Source organism: Labeo rohita, chromosome 25, assembly GCF_022985175.1.
Source record: "Labeo rohita strain BAU-BD-2019 chromosome 25, IGBB_LRoh.1.0, whole genome shotgun sequence".
In the NCBI taxonomy this organism is placed as follows: domain Eukaryota; kingdom Metazoa; phylum Chordata; class Actinopteri; order Cypriniformes; family Cyprinidae; genus Labeo; species Labeo rohita.
Window position 1 is genome coordinate 12,280,649 of NC_066893.1, and position 26,915 is coordinate 12,307,563.

General features: G+C 32.8%; 1 protein-coding gene across 2 annotated transcripts in view; it reads left to right on the plus strand.

Annotated features, from left to right (window-relative positions):
* Window positions 1-26,915, plus strand: part of dock4 (dedicator of cytokinesis 4) — a 97,346-nt gene that overhangs the window by 27,575 nt on the left and 42,856 nt on the right. Inside the window, exons 5-17 of one of the 2 annotated variants that reach the window (XM_051100211.1) lie at window positions 1,331-1,427; window positions 4,471-4,619; window positions 6,796-6,880; window positions 9,849-10,000; window positions 13,305-13,386; window positions 15,724-15,784; window positions 16,430-16,562; window positions 16,666-16,754; window positions 22,911-23,036; window positions 23,944-24,068; window positions 25,842-26,004; window positions 26,129-26,235; window positions 26,407-26,563. In XM_051100211.1, the coding sequence (XP_050956168.1) occupies window positions 1,331-1,427; window positions 4,471-4,619; window positions 6,796-6,880; window positions 9,849-10,000; window positions 13,305-13,386; window positions 15,724-15,784; window positions 16,430-16,562; window positions 16,666-16,754; window positions 22,911-23,036; window positions 23,944-24,068; window positions 25,842-26,004; window positions 26,129-26,235; window positions 26,407-26,563 (1,526 nt within the window). Of the gene's footprint in view, window positions 1-1,330; window positions 1,428-4,470; window positions 4,620-6,795; window positions 6,881-9,848; window positions 10,001-13,304; window positions 13,387-15,723; window positions 15,785-16,429; window positions 16,563-16,665; window positions 16,755-22,910; window positions 23,037-23,943; window positions 24,069-25,841; window positions 26,005-26,128; window positions 26,236-26,406; window positions 26,564-26,915 lie in introns of those variants that run through there. The other variant, XM_051100212.1, reaches the window with a different exon arrangement.

The window sequence follows — 26,915 nt, forward strand, 5'->3', positions numbered from 1 at the left end:
GTAAATAATGGGGTACTTTTCATTTTTAGGTGAACTGTGCCTTTAAGCCACGCTTAAAAAAACGTAAATCTAAAATGTTATTCTATAATTGTGGGTACATCTCATGTCCGTGAAGTATTTTTTAAAATATTTTCATCAATATAAAGCCCCAATGCTTAATTTTCTAATACACAGCTATATTTTTCCCAATCACTCTACTATATGTTGAAAAGCCATATCTTTTGTTCGAAGATGATGTTCGTATCACAACCCTGGTATTCAGCTCTCAGATTTTGTTGCTCATTCTACTCATGCATTTAAGCATGTACCTCAAATATAAATTAATTTTAGTTTTGTGTTCAGTTAGATTAGATTATCAAGACATTTGAGTGTGCTTCAAAAATAATAAGTGTTTATTATGATATAACTTGTTTTATTTGTGTCTGAAAAAACATTGTCAACTAAGTTACCCACTAGAAACCCCCCTCAAAAGGGAACGGTTTGTCCCATTCTCGCATAATTTGCACAGTTTGATGATATTTTCTCTAGAACCACAATGATGAAACACTAGAAGTTATGTTCTCTCTCTTTCCCCTAATATTGTTTAAACTAGCAAGCCTGTGTCAAGAGTGGATTAATTGACTGTCAACAGTGTTACACAAGTATTGTTCCTGCAAATTTTAACAGAAAGACAATTTAACTAAAACATATGTTTTGTTTATGAAAATATATTTCTAAACATACCATATGCTTAGTAGTTCTAGGTTTTCATGTTGAGTATAGTCCAAAACACTAAAAATGTCAACTAAGTTACCTGTCAACTGTGTTACCCACTAAAGGTAACATGGTGGACAGTAGCAAACACAGATGGTATTTTATGCACATATTCCTACAGATCACCTTTATTTATATAGCACTTTATACAATATAGATTGTTTCAAAGCAGCTATGTAAGGTCATGTTTGGGTTTTTGGGAAAAAGAAAAAGTTATGTTCTTCACATTGTCAAATTCGAAGTCAAATTTGATCCCAGGAACTGGTGACCTATGAATGGATGGCTAATGAAATCTCACCTTTGACCTGCCACTGGTGCCCTTGAGAAAAACACTGAACTGCTACTAGGGACCGTCCTTGCGCTTCAGATAAAATGCATTTGCGAAATGGCACATCTGCTCTATTGAAGTGACAGGAGCCTTCGCTATCCCACAAGCCATCGCGAGTGTATTTGCGGACATGTCCTCATGAGTCAGTGTTACTCCTCAGGGTCATGTGAGGTCACTGCTTTCCATCCTGGACATGTGCAGATGTGTGTATGTGTGTGTGACTGTGTGTTTGTGTGTCTTGGCCTGCAGGCAGTTTGAGACCGTCATTCCCACTGAGGACTCGGTCATTACAGAGATAACTATGACCTTGAGAGACTGGGGTACCATGTGGAAGCAGCTCTACATGGTAAATATCACTCTTTGTATCGCACTGAGCAAATACAGCTGCTTTAACTGTGGAAATTTCATTTGTAAGTTCATATTTCTTTTATTAGTCTTTGTCAATGATAAGTGAATTAATCAGAAATAAATATTTTCGCATTCCAAGCTCATGGAAAACCTGGAAATATAATGGATTTTTTAAAATTATGGTCTTTTTAAATTTTAAGTCAGAATTGCGAGATACAAACTCAGAATTCGAAAAAAAAAAAAAAAAAAAAAAAAGTCAACTGCACGATATAAAAAAAGTCAGAATTGCAAGATGTAAACTCGCAATTGTGAGTTATAAAGCCAGAATTTAAAGAAATAAATGTAAAAGACTTGTTTTCTTACAAATGAGAGTTTACATCTCTCAATTCTGACTTAATAACTTACATTTGCATTTTATTAGTCAGAATTGTGAGATATAGAATTTAAGAATTTAAAAAAACGTCAGAATTGCAAGAGAACTCCCAATTCTTAAATTCTTAAAACTCACAATTGCAGGTTATAAAGTCAAAATAAAAAAAATTAAATAAAAAAAAAAAAAAAAAAAGAGTTAACTCGCAATTCTGACTTTTTCTTTTTCTCAGAATTTTGACTTAACTCACGTGTTATGAAGTTCGAATTGTGAGATATAAACTCAGAATTCTGAGAACAAAGTCAGAATTGCAAGATATAAACTTGCAATTCTGACTTTTTTCCTTACAATTCTGACTTAATAACTTACAATTACATGTTATAAAGGCAGAATTGAGAGATATAAACTCAATTCTGAGAAGAAAAGTCAGAATTGCAAGATATAAACCAAGTTAGAATTGTGTTATATAAACTCGCCATTGTAAGTTACAAAGCCAGTAGTTAAACGAAAATGTAAAAAGTCAGATAAAAACTAGATAAAAACTTGCAATTCTGTCTTATTTTCTTGCAAATGTGAGTTTATAACTTGCAATTCTGACTTTTCTTGCAATTCTGACCTAATAACTTGCTTCATAACAATTGCATGTTATAAAGTCAGAAATGCAAGATATAAACTCATAATTTTAAGAAAAAAAGTCAGCTGCACAATATAAACTTGCAATTCTGAGAAAAAGCCAGAATTGCAAGATAAAAATTTGCTATTCTGACTTTTGAATTGTGAGATATAAACTCAGTTTTGACTGTTTTTCAGAACTGTGTGATACAAACTCGCTATTGTGAGTTATAAAATCAGAATAAAATGAAAGTGAAAATTGCAAGATAAAAACTCACAATTGTGAGTTATAACATCAGAATAAAAATTTCAAGAAAAATACTTTTTTTCTCAGAACTGCATGTTATAAAGTCAGAATTGCTTTATAACATGCACTTGCGATTGCGAGTTATAAAGCCAGAGTTTACAACATTTTTTTCAAAAAATCGGAATTGCAAGATAAAAACAATTCTGTCTTAGTAACTCGCAATTGTGTGTTATAACGTCAGAATTGTGAGATATAAACTCGCAATTTTGATAAAAATATGAACTGAGGTATATAAACTTGCAATTCTGACAAAAAAGACAGAATTGCAAGATAAAAACTAGAAATTCTGAATTAATAACTCACAATTGCGTGTTAAGTCAGAATTGTGAGATATAAGCTAAATTCTGACTTTTTTTTCAGAATTGTGAAATATGAACTCGCAATTGCGAGTTATGAAGTCAGAATTAAAAAGTATGTAAAAAAAGAATAAAAAGATAATTTTTTTTTTTCTTGCAAATGCGAGTTTATATTTTGTAATTCTGACTTTTTTTCTTATTCGGACTTAACTCGCAATTACTTGTTATGAAGTCAGAATTGCAATATAAACTCACAAGTCTGATTTTAAAAAGTAATTCTGAGGAAAAAAGTCAGAATTGCATGATATAAACTTGCAGCTGTGAGTTATAAAATCAGAATAAAAAAAACTTTGAAAAAAAAAAAGTCAGATTATTGGGTTTATGTCATGTGAGTTTTGTATCTCGCAATACTGAATTTATAACACACAATTGCGAGTTTATGTCATGCAATTCTGAGAACAAAAGTCTCAGAATTTATATATATATATATATTATTATATCATTTTTTATTTTGGTAATTTTTATTTTATAATTATTTATTTATTTAAATTCTTAAAATAAATAATTATTTCAGTTGTTTTAAATACACTTACTGTTTTAAAAAAGTTTGTATGAAACACAGAATTCCTGAAAAAAAAAAAATTTAATCAACTATCAATTGTTAAAATTGTAATAAATTATTACATTGTTGATTAGACATGCTTTTTGATTAATAAAATTAATGAAACTATTAAAACAGAGTTCAGAAAAATAAAAACAGAAAACATGGAATTTAAGGAATTACAAATATAAAATGAATGAAACGAATTTTGTAGGGCTCTGTGTTTATTACCATCAAGACAAAAACTAATAAAAAGCAATTACATATTTTTTAATAAAACAAGGACCGCAAAATCTGTAACTAAAGCTATAGTTATGGCACATTTGTTGGGGTTTTCCAGTAATGATGATTTTTGTTGAATTGCAGTTAATTCTATACATTTAATTTCATTACAAATAGGGTTGTTGTTTTTTTTTACACTTATATATATAATATTTTTAATATTAAAATAATTGTCAATATTATATATAATATAAAATATATATGTTTCTATAATAGAAGTGTCAGTAACAATGAATAGAGTTGTTTTACTGTTCACCACTTATATAAAAGCTGTTACATGACGGATTTCTTATGTGTTCTTTTTTTCCCTCTTTTTTTCATTCATGTTGCTTGTGTGCAATCTTACCAGGCTACTAGCCAGTAATTTTGTTTCATTTGCCCAAAGACAAGTTTTATTTATTTAGTGCTTGGCCTGTATTAATTAATAAGATGTAGTCTGAAAACTCTTTCTACCAAACCTGTGCCAACTGCATAATTTTCTTAAACTGGGTTTTTTTTTAAAGAGCTAATTTAATTAAAAAATGTAAACACACTTACTCTGTCACCCACTCGTGTTCTCTCTGTCTCTCTCAGAGAAATGAAGGGGATCTTTTCCACAGACTGTGGCACGTGATGAATGAGATACTGGAGCTGCGGCAGCAGGTTCTGGTGGGCCACCTCACTCACGACCGCTTGAGCGACATCAAACAACACATCACGGCACGGCTGGACTGGGGAAACGAGTGAGTTATACAGTTACATGCACCAAAAATACAAGCTCTAACATTGTCTTGATGGCCATTGCAGTATTTCCGTTGTGTGACAACTTTAATACCTTCTGAAATCATTCAGTATGATTCATTTATGCCATTAGAGTTTGGCTTTCCTGTCTTTGCCACATTGTGTGTGTTTTTTTTTTTCAGTGATTGCGAATGTATTGTGCAGTACACATAAAAACAGTGGGTGGAACGCAGTAGCGGGGATGGCGATGATGAACTGCCGGCAAATGCTGGCCAATCTGTCAGCCATGTGCTTGAATGCTTATATGCTGTTTTTCTCTGAAAAATAAGTCGCAGATGGTAGTAACGAGTGGGACGTGTTACGTATGGTTTTTTGTGTCTTTCAGTACATAGTTGTTTTTTGGAGGGTTTACAATGAAATTGATTTTTCTCACATTTGATTCATGTTTTGTGAAAGTTACTGCAGATCGTTCTTTGAAAATGACTTGGGTTATTGTTGTGTATATGAACCTACGATTTCCGCAGTGTGGAAGATGTGGGGAGAGTCATGGAATACAGTCGTAAAATTGGAATTTATTATACAGAATTTGGCAAAATTTGTACGAATAAATCAAAAGTAGAGCTGTTTTTAAGGAATATCACACAAAATCAAGCTTTTTTTACATCCTCCGCTGTACAGAACTTGCCAAAAATGTAGGGAATTGTTCCAGTTTCGTAAATTACATTAAAAAAAAAAAAAAAAAAAAAAAAGCAATTTACCTTTATAAAAAAAAAATTAAAATAAAAATCAAATAAAATTGCAATAAAAAATAAATTTTGAATTTTGTGTGTATATATATATATATATATATATATATATATATATATATTTTTTTTTTATTTATTTATTTATTTTTTTATTTTATGTATTTTTAATTGTAGTTTTATTTTATTTTATTTTTTATTTTATTGCAGTTTCATTTTTTTATCATATTTTATGTATTTTTAATTGTAGTTTTATTTTATTTTATCTTTTATTTTATTGCAGTTTCATTTAATTTTATCATAATTTTATATTATTTTTTGTTGCAGTTTTATTTTCTTTAATTTTTTGCAGTTTTGTTGTATTTTATTGCAGATTTATTTTATTTTTTATTTTATTGCAGTTTTATTTTATTTAAAATTGTATTGTTTTATTTGATTTTGGTCATTTTTATTTTATTTATTTTATCAGTTATATTTTATATAATTTTACTATTTTATTGCAGTTTTATTTTTTATTTTATTGCAGTTTTATTTTATTTTATTTCAGTTTTAATTTTAGAATTACCTAATTCATTCATTCATTCATTCATTCATTCATTCATTCATTATTTTATTTATTTTAAATTGTATTGTTTTATTTGATTTTGGTCATTTTTTATTTTAGAATTATTATAATTATTATTTTTTATAATTAGTTTTATTATTATTATTATTATTATTAAATGCTTAAAATAAATAATAATTATTTCAGTTGTTTTAAATACACTCATTGTTTAAAAAAAGTTTGTTGTATTAAGTTTTTGTATTAAACAGAATTCCTGAAAAAAACTATCAATTGTTAAACTTTTAATAAATTATCACATTGTTGATTGGACATGCTTTTTGATTAATAAAATTAATAAAACGATCAAAACAGAGTTCAGAAAAATGAAAACAGAACACATGGAATTTAGAAAATTAAGAAAATAAATAAATGAAACAAATTTCGTAGGGCTCTGTGTTTATAACAACCAAGACAAAAACTATTAAAAAGCAATTACGTATTTTTTAATAAAACAATGACCGCAAAATAAACAAAAAAATATGGTTATGGCACATTTATGGGGTTTTTCCAATAATAATGATTTTTACATTTAATTTCATTACAAATAGGGTTGTCATAATACTTATTTTTTTCATTTCTTATTTATGTTTAATATTTTTAATATTAAAAAATCTATCCATATTATATAATAATATAAAATAAATATGTTTCTATAATGTAATAAGTGTCAGAGTGATAAGTGTCAGTAACAGACCTGTTACTGTATTTATATGCTGTTGTAAATCAGAAAATAGTGCTAAAATAAAAACAAAATGTAAAATGGCAAAATTCTAGCAACCATGGTGAAGGTTTGATGTGTAAAATCAAAATGTGTGTTTTTGTGTGTGACAGGCAGCTTGGTTTGGATCTGGTCCCCAGGAGGGACTTCGGCATGGTGGACCCTGATGAGATCAGCATCACAGAGCTGTATCGGCTGGTGGGTAGTTGTACATGCATACGCACACACACACACATTCCCATTACCCATGAGTCACCTCACCTCCCTCCTCTGCCACCCATATTCTTTGCTGTGTTACTATGGCAACTGCAGCTCGACCTGACGCCAAGGCTCTCTCTCGAGTGCCTCGTCCTCTGTTTTAACAAAGAGACACGCACACACACACACACACACCTCCAGTTGCCTGTGCATAGGGAAATGATAGTAATTAAGGACAAGAGAGAAATGCTAAATGGCGCATTAACAGGCTGTTTGCAAACTGCGGAGACACTTCACGCATGCAGTTTCCTGCCCTTATAATTTGGCATACATGCAGCATCATTGGCACAATTGGTTTATGTCTCTCAAAGCCACAACGGTGCCTGTGTACAGATCTTTGCAATATAATATCTGTTCCAAAACCTAATGAGCCGCCTACTGCCGACATAAGCAGCTGTCTACTAAGGGAGCATCCTGACTGATGTGGAACCACATAAGTGGAATGCATATTTTATATCAGTTTATTTTATTTTACAAAATTTGTAAGAATAAATCAGAAGGAGAGCTGTTTTTAAGGCATATTACAAAAACTATTTTATGTCCATGTTTTGATTTAAAACCTCTGTTGTGCAGCACTTTATTTGTCAAAAATTAAAAGACATTTTTCTAATTTCATTGATTTTATTTTGAAAGACTAAATGGTTAAAGTTTTTTTTTTTTTTTTAATGAAACAGCATTTTGTTTTATTGCAATTTTTATTTTTAATTTATTTCAGTTTTATTTAATTTTAATGTAATTTGCTAATTGTATTTGATTTTGGTTATTTTTAATAGTTTAATAATATTTATTTTAAAGTAAATATTATTTTAGTTGTTTTAAATACACTTATACTGTTTTAAAATAAACTTGTATTAAATTACATTAAAACAGACAACACTGAATTATCAGCCTAAGTTATTGCCAAAAAGTTTTATTGCCATTTAATTTAATTTAATTATTTATTTTATTGCAGTTTTATTTTATTTTTATTTTACTGCAGTTTTATAATTATCATTTTTATAATTAGCTAGTTCATTTATTTGTTTTATTTAAAATTCTATTTTAATAAAATAAGTAATTTTATAATTTTAGGTCATTTTTGTTTAGAATTATTTATTTATCTGTTTTAATTTATTTTTACTTTATTGCAGTTGTAATTTTATAATTAGCTAGGTCATTCATTCATTCATTTAGTTTTTAAAAAATTCTGTTTTAATAAAATAAGTATTTTTTATTTTAGATCATTTTTGTTTTATAATTATTTATTCCATTTTTTATTTTATTTTATTTTATTTATTTTTTATAATTATCTATTTATTTATTATTTATTTATTTTTTATTTTTTATTGCAGTTTAATTGCAGTTTTATTTTACTGCTGTTGTATTTTTTTATTTTATTGCAGTTTATTTTATTTTTATTTTATTTTATTGCTGTTTTAATTTTCTAATTGCCTAATGCATTCATTACTTTATTTTTATTTAAATGTTTATTGTTTTATTTGGTTTTGCTAATTTTTATTTTATATTTCTTTCTTTCTTTTAATTCTTAAAATGGATGTTAATTATTTTAGCTGTTTTAAATATGCTACTACTGTTTTATAACTATACTTCTCATTATTAAATAAAAACAGCACACGCATTTTTTTTTTTTTTAATTTTTATTGTTATTCTATTTTATTATTTTGGTACATTTTAATAGTATAAGTAAAGATATTGAAAAATAAATATTATTGTATACTCATTTTAAATGCTACTGTTTTATCACTATCACTCAGTGTTAAATATACATACCACACACCAATTTGGGGTGTCATAAAATAAAATAATAAAATAAAATTGCAATTGTATTTTTATTTATTTTATTATTCATTTTTAAACTATTTTTATATATACTGTTCAGTCAGTACTATATGAATAATACAATAATAATAATTATAATAGATCATTGCATTATGGAATTGCATTCTCTGCAAAGGAAACATACATTTCTGCATTAGAATTTGGTCAGAAAAAAAATATCTTAGTAGGCTGCATTATTAAGTTACGTTTTATATCAGGAGAGTGTCTGTAATGTTTTAAAACGCTGCCGAGCTCAATAGGTTTTTGAAAGAAAGCTAGTTAGTCAACAGCAATACAGTCAGAATTCACCAAATTCTCTTTTTCTCTCAGCTGCAGGCCTGACCACACGTGTCCCAGTTTCCACTGGTCCATGGGTGGGCAGAGGTGTGGGGGTAGGGGTTAAAGGAGGAAGGAAAGAAACAAAAGAGAACAAGATGTGGGTGTGGATGTACTACACTAGAGAGAGCGTTTAGAGAGAGGATAGTTGGATGTGAGGGCGCAAGCGAAAAAAAAAAACGGCAATGTGGCGTCCCCAGGGTCAAGTGCCTTTTTAAAAGACCTGTCTCTTTAGAAGAAGAACACAGGAAGGGTCCAAAGACTAAAGATAAAACCACAGTTCTGGGGTTTTAATGATCTGTTATTACATTATATGAAGTAATAATGTACTAAAAGTCTTATAATTTGATATAAATATAGTGAGTAATGCATAGGGTGTTTTTGAACAAGACAAAATCATTCAGGATTCAAATTTGTGAGACGTGTTGCAGGTTATTGAATGTAAGTGTAATACACAACACTTGCAAAGCATAAAAATATGGCACATAGAAGTGAAAATACCCAGCAGATGTGTGCTATATGTGTCTGTGCTGGTATTTCACCTCACAAGTTACGTAAAGCTTTGATTTTATTATTGCATTCAATATAAATGATGCATTTCAGCCGTATTGCATGATTTTTATTCATGTATTCATACACTAAGATACAGTATGTGCTGCTGTGGTGCTGTTAGAAAATTTTGAGTGATCTTGTTGTTGTAAATCTCTTTGTCATTATAATGATTAATGATTATATTTTGGGTTCTTTTGAATAGATGGAAAGACGTCATCGTAGACGCGAGGCTCCCCCGCAGGCTAGCATGCACCACCTGTTCCTTCAGATGAAGAGCATGATGAGTTCAAACCTGGGGGAGGAGCTGGAAGTCTTCTTCTCTGTTTATGACAGCAGGGAAATGCGACCAATCAGGTGCCGTCTCTGACCCTAGACACCCAATCGCAAGTCTTAAATTGACTGAAGTATGATTAAATCACACAAAAATGACAAATCAGTCATTATGTAATTATTCTTATGGCGTTTAAACCTATATGGCTTTTTTTTTTTCTGTAGAGCACAAAGACATTTTGAAAAAGTCAGTGGGGTGCAGTGTTGTCTTGTTTTGGACCCTATTGACTTTAATTGTATGAAAAGCTAAAACATTCTGCAAAATATCTTTTTGCATACTTAAAGGGGTAGTTCACCCGAAAATGATAACTAACTACTACATGATTTACTCACCCTCAAGCCATCTTAGGTGTATATGCCTTTTTTTAGACAAATTCAGGGTTATATTAAAAAATGTCCTGGCTCTTTCAAGCTTTATAATAGCAGTGAAACTTTATAAACTGTAATCTCCGCTTCCGCTAACTGTCATACGCATGTTCACAAGAGAGTGGCGTTCCAGTGAATGACTTAGGATGTAGGCATGTGTTTCTTCAACAGTTAGCATTTGTAAATGCTAGAGTTTAATCACATTGATTGTAAGTACTCCCCACCACCCCCCCTCCAATAATGTAATAATTTAAGGAATTACATTTTTGTGGTAGACAAGTTGATAATTAAAAAAAAAAAAAAAAAGGCTTTGGAAATTCAAATATTGTCTCACTGTTTATCAGGGTGTCCGAAAATCCTTCGTTTTGCTTTGCTTTGCTTGTGTTGCTTAGCTTTGTTTTGTGCAGTGAAGAGAGCAAAACAAAACACTTTTGTGTTGCTTTGCTTTGTTTTTTGTTTTGCTTTGTTTTGCTGTTTTGTTTTACTTTTGTTTTGCTTTTGTTTTGTGTTGCTATTTTGTTTTGCTGTTTTGTTTTGCTTTGCTTTGCTTTGTTTTGCTTTGTTTTGCTTTGCTTTGTTTCGGTTTGGTTTGCTTTTTGTTTTGCTTTTTTGCTTTTTGTTTTGCTTTGCTTTGCTTTGCTTTGCTTTGTTTTGTGTTGCTTTGTTTTGCTTTGCTTTGCTTTGCTTGGTCTGCTCTGCTTCGTTTTTCTTTTTGTTTTGTTTTGTTTAGCCTTTTGTTTTGCTTTGTTTTGCTCTTGTTTTGTTGCTTTTAGTTTTGCTTTTTGTTTTGCTTAGCTTCGTTTGGTTTGCTGTGTTTTGCTTTGGTTTGCTTTGCTTTGCTTTTTGTTTTGCTTTGCTTTGCTTTGCTTTGCTTTGTTTTGTTTTGTTTCGCTTCATTTTGCTTTGCTCTGTTTTGTGTTGCTTTGTTTTGCTTTGCTGTGCTTCAATTTGTTTTGCTCTGCTCTCCTTTGCTTTGTTTTGCTTTGTTTTGCCTTTTGTTTTGCTTTGTTTTGCGTTTTTGCTTTTTGTTTGTTTTGCTTTGTTTTGTGTTGCTTTGTTTTGCTTTGCTTTGCTTTGCTTAGTCTGCTCTGCTCTGCTTCGCTTTTCTTTTTGTTTTGTTGTGTTTAGCCTTTTGTTTTGCTTTGTTTTGCTCTTTTTTTGTTGCTTTTAGTTTTGCTTTTTGTTTTGCTTAGCTTTGTTTGGTTTGCTGTTTTGCTTTGCTTTGCTTTGCTTTTTGTTTTGCTTTGCTTTGCTTTGCTTTGGTTTGCTTTGTTTTGTCTTGTTTTGTTTTGTGTTGCTTTGTTTTGCTTTGTTTCATTTTGTTTTGCTTTGCTTTGTTTTGTGTTGCTTTGTTTTGCTTTGTTTCATTTTGTTTGCTTTGTTTCATTTTGTTTTGCTTTGCTTTGTTTTGTGTTGCTTTGTTTTATTTTGCTTTGCTCTGTTCTACTCTGGTTCGCATGGCTTTGCTTTGCTTTATTTTGTTTTGTTGGTCTTTCTTTTGCGTAGCTTCAGTTGGTTCGCTGTGTTTTGCTTTGCTGTGCTTCATTTTGTTTTGCGTTGCTCTATGCTTTGCTTTACTTCACTTTGCTTTGCTTTGCTCTTTTTTTTTTTGTTGCTTTTTGCTTTGTTTTGCTTTGCTCTCCTTTTTGTTTTGCTTTGTTTTCCTGTTTTGTTTTGTTCTGGATGTAGGTGTAGTGTAAGTTCTGGTGAGCAGTGATGAACGTGGAAGCACAGTGGACAGAGCTAAACAAAACACCATCATAAATGAGAAGTACAAAATGAGGTTTTGTAAATAAAATTTCGGAGGAATTTATTATAAGCCAAGAGGAGACTGGTTTTCCTTTCCTGTAAACAAAACTTGGGTCTCATGACACTAGCATATTTTCACACTACGCCTACATCCTGGGGTATCCGCTGGAATGGCATTTTCTTGTGAACGCATGTACGACAGTTAGCGGACTTAAACTAGAGATTATGGTTTATAAAGTTTTAAATATGGATATTTTTCTTACACAAACACATCAGTTCACTTCAGAAGGCCTTTATTAACTCTCCGGAGCCGTGTTGAATACTTTTTAGAATGGATGGATGCACTTTTTTGGACTTCAAAACCTCAGCACCCATTCACTGCCATTATAAAGCTTGGAAGCGCCAGCACATTATTTAATAAAACTCCAATTGTAGTTGTCTGAAAGAAGGAAGTCATATACACCTAGGATGGCTTGAGGGTGAGCAAATCATTGGGTAATTTTCATTTTTGGGTGAACTATCCCTTTAAATACATTTTTGGTGAACATTATTGTCTGCCATATCCAACAATAAAAATCCCCAAAAACTTGTGCATCGATTCACGATTTCATTAATTATGAATCGTTATATTCCTTCTAGCCATCTGAAAGACGTCTCCAAGCCCAACCAGTCATCTGTCATTCCGTTTACCTTGAGTATATATGTATGACGCTATCAGACTATTACGTTGATTGCGCCACTACTGGGAACTAATATCTGAAATTCAATTCAGCTGTGACGTCAATGCGTCTGTTTACCGCTCTCCATCCTACATACATCAGCCTGAGGGATGTTTTAGTTTCACATCCATGACAGAACTACAGCCTTGATGTGTTTGTTGAATTTTTCATTGGATTCTGTCTCTTTTTCTTTCCCTCCTTCTCTCTTGCTGCTCATGTTAGGGGGTGTACTGTTCAGGCACCCCTCCTCATTGTAAATTATTCAGATCGAGTGACGCCCCAGGGCACTTAGTGAAAGTGAAGGAGAATCGAGGAGATACTGAGCCTCAATGGGCCTCTCCTTGTAATTACCTAGCACTAGTGTCAGAGGAGATGCACTACCACATGCAGTTGTGGACGCTCACGTACACACCCAAGGTCTTGCTGTGTTTCCCTATGCTTCATGCCGTGTCTGTGGTGATTCTGACTGTCTCTCTCTCTTTCTCTCTGTGCAGTGAGAGGTTCTTTGTGCGCCTCAATAAGCAAGGGCTACCGAAGTCTCCAGAGAAGACTGAGAGGCAGTGTACACTCTTTGTTGTAAGTATGGACTTTTTCGGGGTGCACCAAGGGCGTGTCCTTGGTCCTTTTTTTTTGCTTTGGCTTTGAATAAATCAAAGTGCTATTGTTGAAAAATAGTTTCCTGAGTGGAACGCTCAATCCTTGACTGAAAATAAGTTTTGATAATGTGGGAGGTTTAAAGTATTTTTTGTGAATCTGTGCAGGAATTTTTGAAGAAAATAAAATACAAATTTAGATGTGTGTTTTCTCAACATTTGTAAATATGTAGAGTAGGGATGCACAATATTATTGAACTGATATTGAAATCGGACGATAATGTCTTTTAATAATAAAAATGTCTTTAATGTAATTATGACATCGGCCCGATGTGAAAAATTATGCCGATATGTCTTGCCAATAAGAGGAATAACTCACATGTGCTAGCAATTAGATCACATCAGCAGCGTGGCTCATTCTTGAAGCAAAGTTTTGCCTGAATGATGATTAGATTCACTGTTTTGGATCACTGCTTTTAATCTGAAAATGCACCTACAGAATGACGCGTTCAGTGTGTAAAAGATTAAACCGTAATAGCACATGCAGTGGCAGCAGCGGCAGCCTACCCCGGGGTCCTAATGTCAGTTCGATAAGGAGTTTTAAAACCATAGAGGGCGCTGTTGGCCTGCTTCTAATAAAATTAAAGTAAAACACACAAAAAAACATTTAGGCTCTGTTTCTGATTAAATAAAACTGTAATCAGTGTCGTAAAGTCATGAGTATGTTTTGATTTAAAGGTCAGAAACTATAGCTTACATGAATAAAAAACAATCGCAAACATGACACTTATAAATTAAATAATTTTATATATACTGATTTATTCATTAATGTGTAATATGTTACATTTTTTAAACAAATTGTGAGCTATAAAAGATTTTCAGAATTTGTACAAATCTTTTGTTTATTTTATTTTAAATCTTAAAATAAAATGTTTTAAAAAATGGGGGAAAAATGCGTATATATAGTTTATTTGTATTTATCAAAGCTTCAATGTACTGTCATTATAAAAAAACTTCATTATTGTTTATTTAATTCTAACAAATACGTTTTTGTTAAAAACTAACCAAAATGAAAAATAATTTACTTACAGTTTCCGCACCGGAGAGACATGGTGTTGTTTCCAAACAAAAGGAAGTGTATCGGTATCGGCATCAGTTATCGGCCAAAATTAGTTGAAAAATATCGGTATATCTGGTTTCATCAAAAAATCCAATATTGTGCATCCCTAATGTAGAGTAGGACTCTCATTTGATTTAAAATTGTAATCAGATATGACATGCTCAGTTATTTATTTTATCGATTGCAATTAATCACCTTTATCACTGTTTGCTGTGAAAAGCCACCAAATTTAGATAATTTAAGGAATTACATTTTTTGTGGCAGACAAGTAGATAATTGAATAAAAGTGGCTTTGGAAGTCAAAATATTGTGCTGTCTCACTATTCATCAGGATGTCAGGAAATCTTTTGTTTTCTTTTGTGTTTTGCGTTGCTTTGTGTTGCTTAGTTTTGTTTTGCTTTTTGTTTTGTTTTATGTTCCTTTTTGTTTTGTTTTATTTAGTTTTTTGGTTTGCTTTTTGTTTTGCATTGCTTTGTTTTTTGTTTTACTTCGTTTTGTTTTACGTTGTTTTGCTTTTTGGCTTTGTTTTACGTTGCTTTTTGTTTTGTTTTATTTTGTTTTTTGGTTTGCTTTTTGTTTTGCATTGCTTTGTTTTGTTTTACTTTGTTTTGTTTTGCTTTGTTTTGCTTTTTGGCTTTGTTTTGCGTTGCTTTTTTTTGTTTTTGTTTTGCTTTTTGTTTTGCATTCCTTTGCATTACTAAGTTTGTTTTGTTTTGTTTTACTTTGTTTTGCTTTTTGGCTTTGATTTGCGTTGCTTTTTGTTTTGTTTAATTTTGTTTTGCTTTTTGTTTTTGTTTTTTTTGCTTTGCATTACTTTGTTTAGCTTTTTGTTTTGTGTTGTTTTGTTACTTTGTTTTGCTTTTTGTTTTTTGTTTTGCTTTGCTTTGCTTTGTTTCACTTTGTTTTGTTTGTTTTGTAAATTCTTTTGTTGTTTATTTTTGTTAGTTAATTTGTTTTTGTTTTGATAGTTCTTGCCTTTTTTGTGTTTTACTAGTTCTTTTGTTCTGATTTTTTTTTTAGTTTTGTTGCATATTATTGCATTGCATTGTTTTTGTTGATTTAATGGCAATAAATGAATGTTAAATAGACATTTTTATTTGATCATAAATAGTAACTTTTAAACAGCATAGGTTTAGAGAAATGTTTGGTACATGGAATCCAGTAAATATTGCTGAATAAAACATTTGTCTTTTTTTTAAGGATTTGGGAAGTAGCGATCTTCGCAAAGATGTGTATGTTGTAGCTCATATTTTTAGAATAGGTAAGAGCTGTTGGATGCACATCAATTTTCTCGCCGTGTGACCTGTCATAACGCCTTAGTGACCCTATCATAGGTGTCGTATGGATTTCACAACTTGATAATGCACTGCTTGATAGTGCTTTAAGATTTTTATTGACAGATTACGTCAAATGTATTCGTCAGTCGTTGTGGCAGCATTTTAAGGGCTGAATGACAGGCCACTTCAAGTCAGTTGTGACCAAGATGGTGTCTTTGTCTGTAAACGTCACCTTTGTGTCTGTGTAGCAGTCGTCGCTACATGCATGGCCTGCACCGGTACAGATTCTGTGATGTTACAGTATAGACTAATGCTCATTTGCATGTATGTAATTCATGTCACTGTGGACTGGGAAGTGTTCGTTGTGTAACGGTTGTCGCTGTGTCTTTTTGTTTCAAACGTCATTATAAAGACATAAGTGTTAATCATTCTGCCATAAGAGCTACATAAAACTGGCAAGTATAGTGCTATAGTGCTTAAGTTGTGTCACATGACGCATTATGTCAAGCTTGTGACAGTACTATGTGTTCTTTGAGGCAGAATAAGAAAACGTCTGTTACATCTTTTTGTATTAACATGTAGTTATTCTCATAAAAGCAGTGTGTGAGGCTCAATGTGTGTGTCTGCAGGGCGAATGGTCGCAGGTGAGAAGAAGAGCGTGAGTAACACGCAGTACAAGCGTCCATATGGTTGTGCCGTGATTAGCGTGGCCGACCTGTTAACAGCTGACTTCAAGGACGACCACTTGCTGAAGATCTACTCGTGAGTATCGCCCCCTAGTTGTCTGAAGTGACTTTATAAAGCTAATTAATGTACAATCCATTTTTTTACTGTAGCCAGGACTTATGGCACGTTATGTTCACAGATGCAACGCAGAGAGCGAGTGGTACCAAATCCACGACAGCATTATCAGGAAGGTCAGCTCACGATACAGCCATATTGGCTCAAATACAGGTAAGAGCCTAAAACCTGATTTAACTTTGCGTGTCTTCTTAAAGGGCCAGTTCAACTTAAAATGAAAATACTCTTAAGTATGAACACACACTCTCATTCAGACCTATAAAAGGAGGAGGTAAAATTTCAGTCTGTTTCTCTGTTTTTATATAACTTAAGAAGCTTAGTCTGTAACAGAAGACGTCTATAATGCACAGAATTTCCATTTTAGGGTGAACTTTCCCTTTAAAGAACATTCTGTCTGTCATAGCAACAGTGTTTCTCTAATAACGTCGAAGCAAGCGATTTATTTAATTGAAGTATTCAAATGATACCAAATCATGCAGCAGAATTTCTTTTCTTCATGCTCTTTAGATATAAATAGCAGAACTCTTTACAGAGAAATGCTGGGGTCTCTCCTAGCAACAGGTTCTGAGCAGCAGAAGCCTGCAGTCAAAGCATACGCCAGTGTGTATTCAACAGAGAGACCGAGCAGAGCTGTTATTCAGGCGCTTTTGTTTTTATGACATCTGCATGACTCAAAGAGCCATGGCCACTTTAATAAGACCAGCAATTCAAGAAGACCTTTGTACCAAGCTTATTTTGGACGTTGGACGTTTGTCATAATAGAATGTATGTTAATAGCTACTTATTATCGTTTATTTTAAAATTGGTGGTGGTGTCTTTTACTTGCAGTGGATTAAAGGTGAAGTGTGTAATTCCTGTGCACCAAATCAGCTTGCACGTACTACTTTCTTCATCCTTTTTCTGAAGAAAATGTGAACTGTACTTGTCTTTTCCATTGTGGCTGGTTGCCAGGGCACTGCTATGAAGTTACCAAGGTGTATTGAGAGGTTTTAAGCAACTTGCTACAGTATGTGGTGGCCACAATGATTGTTTACTGGCCCAAATTAAAAACACCCTCCTGTATGAAATCACTATGATATTCTAAAGACTTTTATTTTATTTTATTTTATTTTTTTATTTTGTTTATTTTGTTTATTTTTTCTAACAATATTGTAACAAATGCTTTGTCTTAGTTTGGGTTGTTTTGGCTTCCTTTTGTTTTTGTTTTGCTCAGCTTGGCTTTGTTTTGTTGTTTTATGACTTGGTTTTATTTTGTTTTGTATGGCTTAGCTTGTTTTCTTGCTTTGTTTGGTATATTTGTTTTGTTTAGCTTGGCTTTGTTTTGTTGTTATTTGTTTTGTTTTGCGTGGCTTGTCTTGTTTTTTGCTTTGCGTACATTTTTTGTTATGTTTTGTTTTGCTTGGCTTTTGTTTTGTTGTTTTGTTTTGTGTTTTGTGTTTTGTTTTGTTATGTTTTTGCTTAGCTTGTTTTGCTTGGCTTTGTGTTGTTTTGTTTTGGCTTGATTTTTTTTTTGCTTTGCCTGCCTTTTTTTTTTTTTTTTTTTTTTTTTTTTTTAATGTTTTGTTTTGTTTTGCTTGGCTTTGTTTTGTTTTGCACAGCTTGGCTTGGCTTGGCTTGTTTTTTATTTGTTATTTTTGTTATGTTTTGCTTGCCTTTTTTGTTTTGGTTTTTGTTTTGTTGTTTTGTGTTTTGTTTTGCACTGCTTGGCTTGTTTTTTGCTTGGCATGGTTTGTTTTATTTGTTTGGGTTTTTTGTTTGTTTTGTTTGTTTTTTATGTTGTTTTGCTTGTTGGTTTGTTGTTTTTAGCTGGTTTTGTTTTTGTTTTGTTTTTTGTTTTGCTTGGCTTTGTTTTGTTGTTTTGCTGTTTTTTTTTCCTTTGCTTGTTTTTTTTGTTTTGCTTGGCTTTGTTTTTTCATATTTGTTTTTTTTCTGTTTTTTTTTGCTTGACTTGTTTGTTTTGTTTTGTTTTGTTGTGTTAATTTTTTTTCTTTTACTTAGCTTTGTTTTTTTTTGTCATGTTTTGCTTGGCTTTGTTTATATCCATTTGTATTTGTTTTTTTCTGTTTTGGCTTGTTTTTTGCTTTGCCTGCCTTTTTTCTGCCTTATTTTTGTTATTTTTTTGTTTGGCTTGGCTCTGTTTTGTTTGCTTTGCTTGGCTTTGTTTTGTTGTGTTGTGTTTTGTTTTGCATTGCTTGACTTGATTTTTTTTTTTTTTTTTTGCTTTGCCTGCTTTTTTTTGTTATTTTTTGTTTTGCTTGGCTTTGTTTGTTTTGCACAGTTTGACTTGATTTTTGCCTGCTTGGCTTTTTTTGTTTTACTTGTTGTTTTGTAATGTCTTGTTATGCTTGGTTTTGTTTTGTTTGTGACAATCTTGAATTTATATCAAAAGTGTGGTCTCATTTTATTTCAGCAGATTCTTTTTGGAAAACTTCATACACAGTGGTTACAAACAGCTTCAAACACAGAAGCCAAAAACACAGACAGAGTAATTCAGTCAGCTAGATCAGTAAGAACCTGATCTCAATCAGCTTGTAAATGTCATCCTGTCATCTGCAGTAATTCATTTACACTAAATGAATGTCTTTTTAACCGATGACCATTAGTAGCTATTTATCAGTCGCACTTATCGGCCATCAGTCTGGACTAGAGCGCTGTATCGATTGTGTACTCACAAAACAGTTGACCCTTTTCATGTCATTGTTGTCACTCGAGATGTTTTAATGGGCTAATCGCTTGGATAAAAGCCAAATTACTGTTATTGATTTTGTTGCTGGGTTAAAAAACAAACAGAAACAAAGGAACATCAACATTTGTTTTGGGTTTAAAAAGGCAAACAGATGAAAGACAAAGTAGGGGTCTCTGAGTGCATGGTGTTGTGTTGTTGATGCCATGTTTTGTGGAGGTGGTGGAGTAGTAGTTATGTAATCTTGGTGTGCATCATCTCGCAAGTGGTTTCAAAATGAATGGACTGCTGGTGATTTCACTCGTGTGGGCAGCTTACTCTGAATACATTATGAAACCATAATGAAGCCATTGCTTTATAGATGCTTCCAGAGCTTATAAACCCATCAAACCTCATCTGTGCAACCCAAAACAGAAAAATTACCCAGAATGCACCTGCAATGTCTGTTGTTTGTGAAGACAGCTTTTCTGCAGAACGAAAGAGTCAGAGACCCCGAGGAAGACATTGGAGGCTTAAGCGTGAAGAAGAGGGCGAGATAAAATAAAAAAAAATACGGAGGAAGTCAAGAAAGCCGATCAAGCAGGAAGGAGATTATGCAGTTTCTCTGAACCACAGGCTGTGTCCCTCAGCAGATGTACAGCAGGGTTATACTTGAGATGAAAGTCATTCAGACAAATGAAGGAATGGGAATGGGTGAAATTTCCATCTGTAAGAACTCAACATCCAGCTTGGTTTTGTGATGAAATTACTCGAGAAACAAAGTCTTTCTTCAAAGAGACTTGGGACTTTAAAGTGTAAATCTAGTGCACGGATGTCAGAACCATTGGCTTTCATCAGTTGAATAAATGAGGGAGGCAGGGAAATGCTTGTCATTAAGTGTGGTGGAACACAATAAGATCTATTACTGATTCGATGGAGAGCTTATGGTAACAAGCACAAATGTTACAAATGGGGATTAAGGCACTGGATTACCCATAATTCATTTAATCAAGAGTCAGTTGGGTCATTCCTGCTATGCAGGACCTTTTAAACTCTGTAACTCTAAAAGTAAGTGTAATTCTGTGGGTTTTATTGCTTAGTAATTGCAATTTAAGCAGAAAATGAACAGGGTAGAAATAAAACGCGAGTTTAGCTGTTTAGACGGATTGACTTTCAAGTTAACATTCAAGTTTTCGTTTTTATTTAGGGATAGCCCCACCAAAAATTATAACTCAACCTTATGTTTTCTCATATATGTGGAACATAAAAGAAGATATTTTAAAGAATGTTGGTATCCAAATGATTTCAGCTCCCACTGATATCCATAGTATGGACAACAATAATATAAATAATAAAATATAATAATAATAAAATAATAATGGGACCCCAAAACGGTTTGGTTATGAACATATCTAGATATCTAGTTATCACCTTTGTTAGGAAGGTTACTTTAGAAATGTAATAGATTACAGATTACAAGTTACTCTATTTAAAATGTAATAAGTAGTGTAACTTTTCAATTACTTTATTAAAGTAATGTAACTTATTACATTTGATTACTTTTTGATTACTTTTCTAAGTTTCTAACATTTTCAACTGTTAATCATTTTGAAACATTTAAACCAGGCAGAGTTAACCTTACAGTAGCCCTCAACACTGATTACTGTCAGACTTTCAAAATACTTTATCACTTGATTTAGGGTTATAATAAGTAGGCGATAATATACATTTTTATTTTGCGATAACAACTGGTTGGATGTACATTATCCCACTTATTACACAGCTGCTTGCCACAAAAGTAACTAATTAGACACAAAACACTGATCTGAACTGAAATATTTGAACTCAAAGCTTCCATGAAGAAATCAGTTGCTAGCAAGCGGCAAGTTGACAGAATTAAGAAATTGTAGACATAATGTTGAATTGAGTTTTAATGTTTTAATAGCTAACCACACGCAAAGCTTTCACCAGGAAAAACTGTCAAACGTATAGCGCTGACTTAAGTTGCCAGGATGAGTCTGTGTTATTAGCTTTTACCAGTTGTTATCGGGAAATAACATATATTAGAATGTCATGACTGACTAATCAGAATCGAGCATTCCACAGAGCCTGTAATAATTTAATTTAAAGCACAGCCACCACAAATTCAGACTTAACATCTCTTATTTACTTTGAGGTCATTCTGAGGTTAAATACAGATTTGAAATCATAAGAAATAGTTTAATAGCTATTGATACTGGTTTTGAAATCAAATGTTTGCACAGTTAAGACAGGAAACACTGGCATCTAACAATGCCTTGGAAAAAATCTTAAAAAATAAAGTATATGCATAAACCCAAATAGGAAATAAAACAGTTATTGAATAAGCATGTGTCCTATTCTGTGTCCTAAATGTCCTGAAACATTGGTGTCTCGTTTTAGGCCATTAAATGCAATTTACGAAAGCAGTCATTTAAATCTGTATGTAGGCGTGTGTGTGAAAAAAATGTAAATGTAACACCCTTTGTAATCATTAACATTTTCAAAAGTAACTGTAATTTAATTACACTTTTTTTTTTTTCTCAGTAACTGTAACTAATTACAGTTACATTTATTTTGTAATTAAATTGCGTAATTCTGTTACATGTTACTAGTTACTCCCCAACACTGGTTATCACAATATCTTCTTTTGAATTCCACAGAAGAAAGAAATCATACAAGTTTGGAATTACGTGAAGGAGAGTGAAAGATGACAGAATTTTCCTTTTTGGGTGAACTATTCCTTCCAGAATTAAAATTTCTTCTGAAATCTTCAGTTGAAAAGAAATTAAGGTTTTTGAGGAAAACATTCCAGGATTTTTCTCCATATAGTGGATTCAATGGGGATCAACACATTGAAGGTCTAAATTGCAGTTTCAGTGCAGCTACAAAGGGCTCTACACGATCCCAGCCAAAAAAAGTAGGAGTCTTATCTAGCAAAACAATCAGTCATATTAAAAAAAAAATAACAATTTTAAAAAATACAAGCTTTATTTACAAAGTTTTTTAACAGTAAGATTTTTAAAGTTTTTAAAGGAAGTCTTTCCTGCTTACCAAGCCTGCATTTATTTTGATCCAAAGTACAGCAAAACAGTAATTTAAAAAAAAAAAATTTATTATTTAAAATAACCATTTTCTATTTGAATATATTTTAAAATGTAATTTATTTTTGTGATTTCAAAGCTGAATTTTTAACATCATTACTCCAGTCACATGATCCTACAGAAATCATTCTAATATTCTAATTTGCTGCTCAAAAATGTATTATTATTATTATGTTGAAAACAGCTGAGTATAATTTTTAGGTATCTTTGATTCTTAGAAAGATTAGAAGAACAGCAGGTATCTGAAATAATAGAAATCTTTTGTAAATGTCAGCACTTTTGTTTTTTTTCTCTAACTTTAAGTGCAAGAAGAGCAGTTTTAATTCATTTTTCCAATATATTACCATATTAGTCAGTGAATTGTCACTGAATGATACATATTCTGTTAGATTTATGTTCTGATACCAGGAAATCCAGCTGTTTTTGTTTGCAGACACTTATGGTTGTTGTCTATGTACATCTGGTGTGGAACTGTTAGATGTTACCGCAAAGGATCACTGAAAAGCATTTGTGTTTATTTTGCAGGCCTTAATGTCTCTCTCCAGCTCCTGCACGGGGATATGGAGCAGATTCGCAAGGATTACATGCGTCTTTTCACCCGCAACGTCTCTATTACTAAGAGGCTTGGTTTCTCCGATATCATCATTCCAGGTGGGATAATCGCGTTTTGTTGTCAGCATGCTGCGTTTTTACATCACATTACCATTGAATTTATGTTTTGCATTGTTATGTAAATTAAAGCGGTAGCTGTTCGATATTTGTTGTCATTCAATAACACCATATGATAATGTGGGCGCCCTGTGCCGTTTGTAGTAACGGTTTAATCATGTCGTTATGGCGTTAATTAATCACTTAGCAGAATAAATACAGGCTTTAAAGGAACAAAATGCTGCTTTTATTGATTTACCGTGAACTTTGAGATATTACAGTGTAATTTATATCATAAGATCGCACAGACGCATCTAATATAGATACCACAGTCAATAGGATTGATTTTACAGGATGTTCTTGCTTTGCTCACTGTCACATATTGTGCATGCCGTGACAAAAGAGCAAAATCAGTGGGTGTTTTTCGTGTTTTCTTGCCCTTTCTTTGACTGTAATGATAAAGTGGCTTGTATTCTGCCCTTTCATTACACACAATGCACTGGTGCGCCCACTTTTTATTTGATATTTGCTTTCACACCCTCACTCACCGACGAGGCACCTTTGAGCCACATGTGTTGACAGAGTAATTAGAAATGTTTTGTGGTGTTTCTAACATCTCTAAGGGTCTGTAACAGTTTCAGATGAAATGTATTCAGCTTCGATGTCCTACTCACACTGTCTGTATATATAAAGAAATGTGGCTTACATAATAAATGCAACAATATTGTATCAAAGTACATTGTAAACAAAGTATTTATGGTCACGTATCAGTGTATCAGCACATAATTGAAAAATCGACTCTATTTGCAGCTACTTCCCCTGATAAGCTGATTCCAACACCTGATAACCGACTGGAAGTGCTGTGTTGGTCGAAAATGATTTCTGAGATATGGTTATCTTCCTCCTGCAGGTGAAATAAGGAACGATCTGTATGTGACCCTTGAGAGGGGTGAATTTGAGAAAGGTGGAAAAAGCGTGGCACGTAATGTGGAAGTCACTGTCTATCTGCTTGGAGGTGATGGGCAACTTCTGAAGGTGAGAACTGTTGCTGCATGTCATGTTTCTTGTTAATATAAATTAATATCACTACCACACTTTTTGTTATTAGATGTTTTTGTCTTTTCATCCACTTTATTAGCTTAATATGTGTTCAGCTTTGTTGTGCATCTATACTCAGTCTCAAGCTTCAGGGTATTTAAAGTTAAGCTGTTCATATTGAGGTTGACTGTTGAACTCTGTTGGTCAGATTGTTAACTATAGACAAAAGCTCTTTTCCAAGTCGTAAGCTTAAATATTTAGTTGAATGTCTTTATATCTTTTGTCATTCTTGCATTGATTCACCAGCGGTAGATAGACTAATGATGATGGTTGATTCACCTATATTTGATTCGTTGGTAAATGATTCACTAATGGTTGATTCACCTACAGTTGAAGCGCAAATGGTTGATTTCGTACCAGTTGATTAGCCAAAAGTTGAATTACCGATGTTGATTGACTGATCCACAGTAGTTGATTTGCCAGTCTTTGATTCGGTACCAATTGATTTGCCAACTGTTGATTCACCATTGATGATAGTTGATTTGATTCACCAACCGTTGATTTGTTATCAGTGGATTCGCCCAAAAGTTGATTCACCATTGATGATAGTTGATTCAAATACAGTTGATTCGCCAATCACTGATTTTTTTTTTTTTTTTTACCAGTGGATTCACCAACACTTGATTCACCATTAATGATAATTGATTGATTTACAGTAGTTGATTCGGTATTAATTGATTTGCCAACAGTTGATTCACCAGTGATGATTGTTTATTCACCTGCAGTCGATTTGCCAATTGTTGATTTGTTAGCAGTGGATTCGCCCAACAATTGATTCGCCTACAGTTGATTCGCCAGTGATGATAGTTTATTCACCTACAGTTGATTCGCCAGTTGTTGATTTGTTAGCAACGGATTCACCCAACAGTTGATTCGCCAGTTGCTGATTTGTTAGCAGTGGATTCGCCCAACAGTTGATTCACCTACAGTTGATTCACCAATTGTTGTAGCAGTGGATTCGCCCAAGAATTGATTCACCTACAGTCGATTCGCCAATTGTTGATTTTTTTAGCGGTGGATTCGCCCAACAGTTGATTCACCTAGTTGATTCGCCAATCGTTGATTTCTTACCAGTGACTTCACCCAACAGTTGATTCACCATTGATGATGTTTGATTCACATGCAGTTGATTCGCCAGTTGTTGATTTGTTAGCAGTGGATTCGCCCAACACACAACAGTATTACTTAAACAACAAAAAATAAAAATAAATAAAAAATCTAAATATTATTAAAAAATTATAATATCTCAGTGATACTAAAATGTCATAATAAAATATAGTATAATATAATAATGTTTTTTTTTAACAATTCAGTATTCTGTTTTGAAATAAATACACATAATTTGTTTATATACATCACTACATCACATTAATGTCAGTAAATAATTAAATTCAAGTTTCTTTATCAAATCAGTTAAATATTTGAGCATAATCTAAGTAATATTAATGATCTATGCTTTTGCATGGTTATGACCAGTCAGGTATTTTTTTATTATTATTATTTGCTTATTTGGGAAATGAAAGACTTGAAAAGAGCATTTTTATTTTCAGCTTTTAGCCCAGTGAATCTAAAATTTACAAAATCATTGATTGTTTATGGTTCATGGCTATTTCAAAATAGCATACACTGTTGAATGATTCACAGTATAACTATCAATATTTATTTAAAATGTTATTGTGGTCAATTTCATGTTCTCCATTTCTCTCTCAGGGTCTGGTTTGTTGCGGCTCCGGGGAACCAGGAGTGGATGAACACCGGTCTTTTGTCCTATATCACAGTAACAGCCCTCGCTGGGCCGAACAGATCAAACTGCCCATCCCTCTGGAGATGTTTCACGGCACACACTTACGTTTCGAGCTCAGGCACTGCTCCAGTAAGGCTCCACTTTTTTTCTTGCAAATTGATTTTATGTCTACTTGCTATTCCACCTTCTGAGATTTCAGATTTTCCCATTATTGACTCATTTCACATAACTACTGTTGTCTCTGTTCATGCAGCAAAGGAAAAAGGTGAGAAGAAGCTTTTCGGCTTCTCTTTTGTCCCCCTGATGCAGGACGATGGGAGACCGCTGCCTGATGGGACGCATGAGCTCATTGTCCACAAGGTACTGTCTGTCTTTGTAACAAACCACAAAGCTCTTTGTGATTACTGGATGGGAGGCGTGCTACAAAAAATGTTTTTGAGGGGGAAAACTGTGGACCTGGCAACGCTGAATTTATTTTTTTGCTGCATTAAAGTGAGATTGTGTTAAGCGTTATTATTGTGTGTACTTCAGTGTGAGGAGACAGCTGATCTTCAGGATCCCGCTCGGTACCTCAAACTGCCATTCTCCAAAGCCAGCCTCCAGCCAGGCAACAACCAGACAATAAAGAACAGCAAAGAGTCTTTCTGGATCCAGTCGTCTCTCTGCTCCACTAAACTCACTCAGAATGGTGAGACATTGTTCCTCCTTCAGTATGCCACAAAACTAAATTAAGTTGAATTTAAGATTTTAGTTTATGTCAAACCTGTCAGTCTTGTGCGTGGCACGTAATGTGGCACGTAAAACACAAACCATATACATTTCCAACAATTACATTTGTAATGGAAATTAACATCCCAGTCAACTATGCTGATCTCAGTTCTGTCCCATCCAGCCTAATGTCTGTTGGAGAGCGGTGATTTCAGAAAAAACTTGTCTCTGTGCCATATGGCCCTGTCTGCATCATGACCTTGATATTGTGATATATTGATCTGAGCCCTTCAGCAGGTGAATGTCATGGTAACAGTGGCAGAAAACAGAGA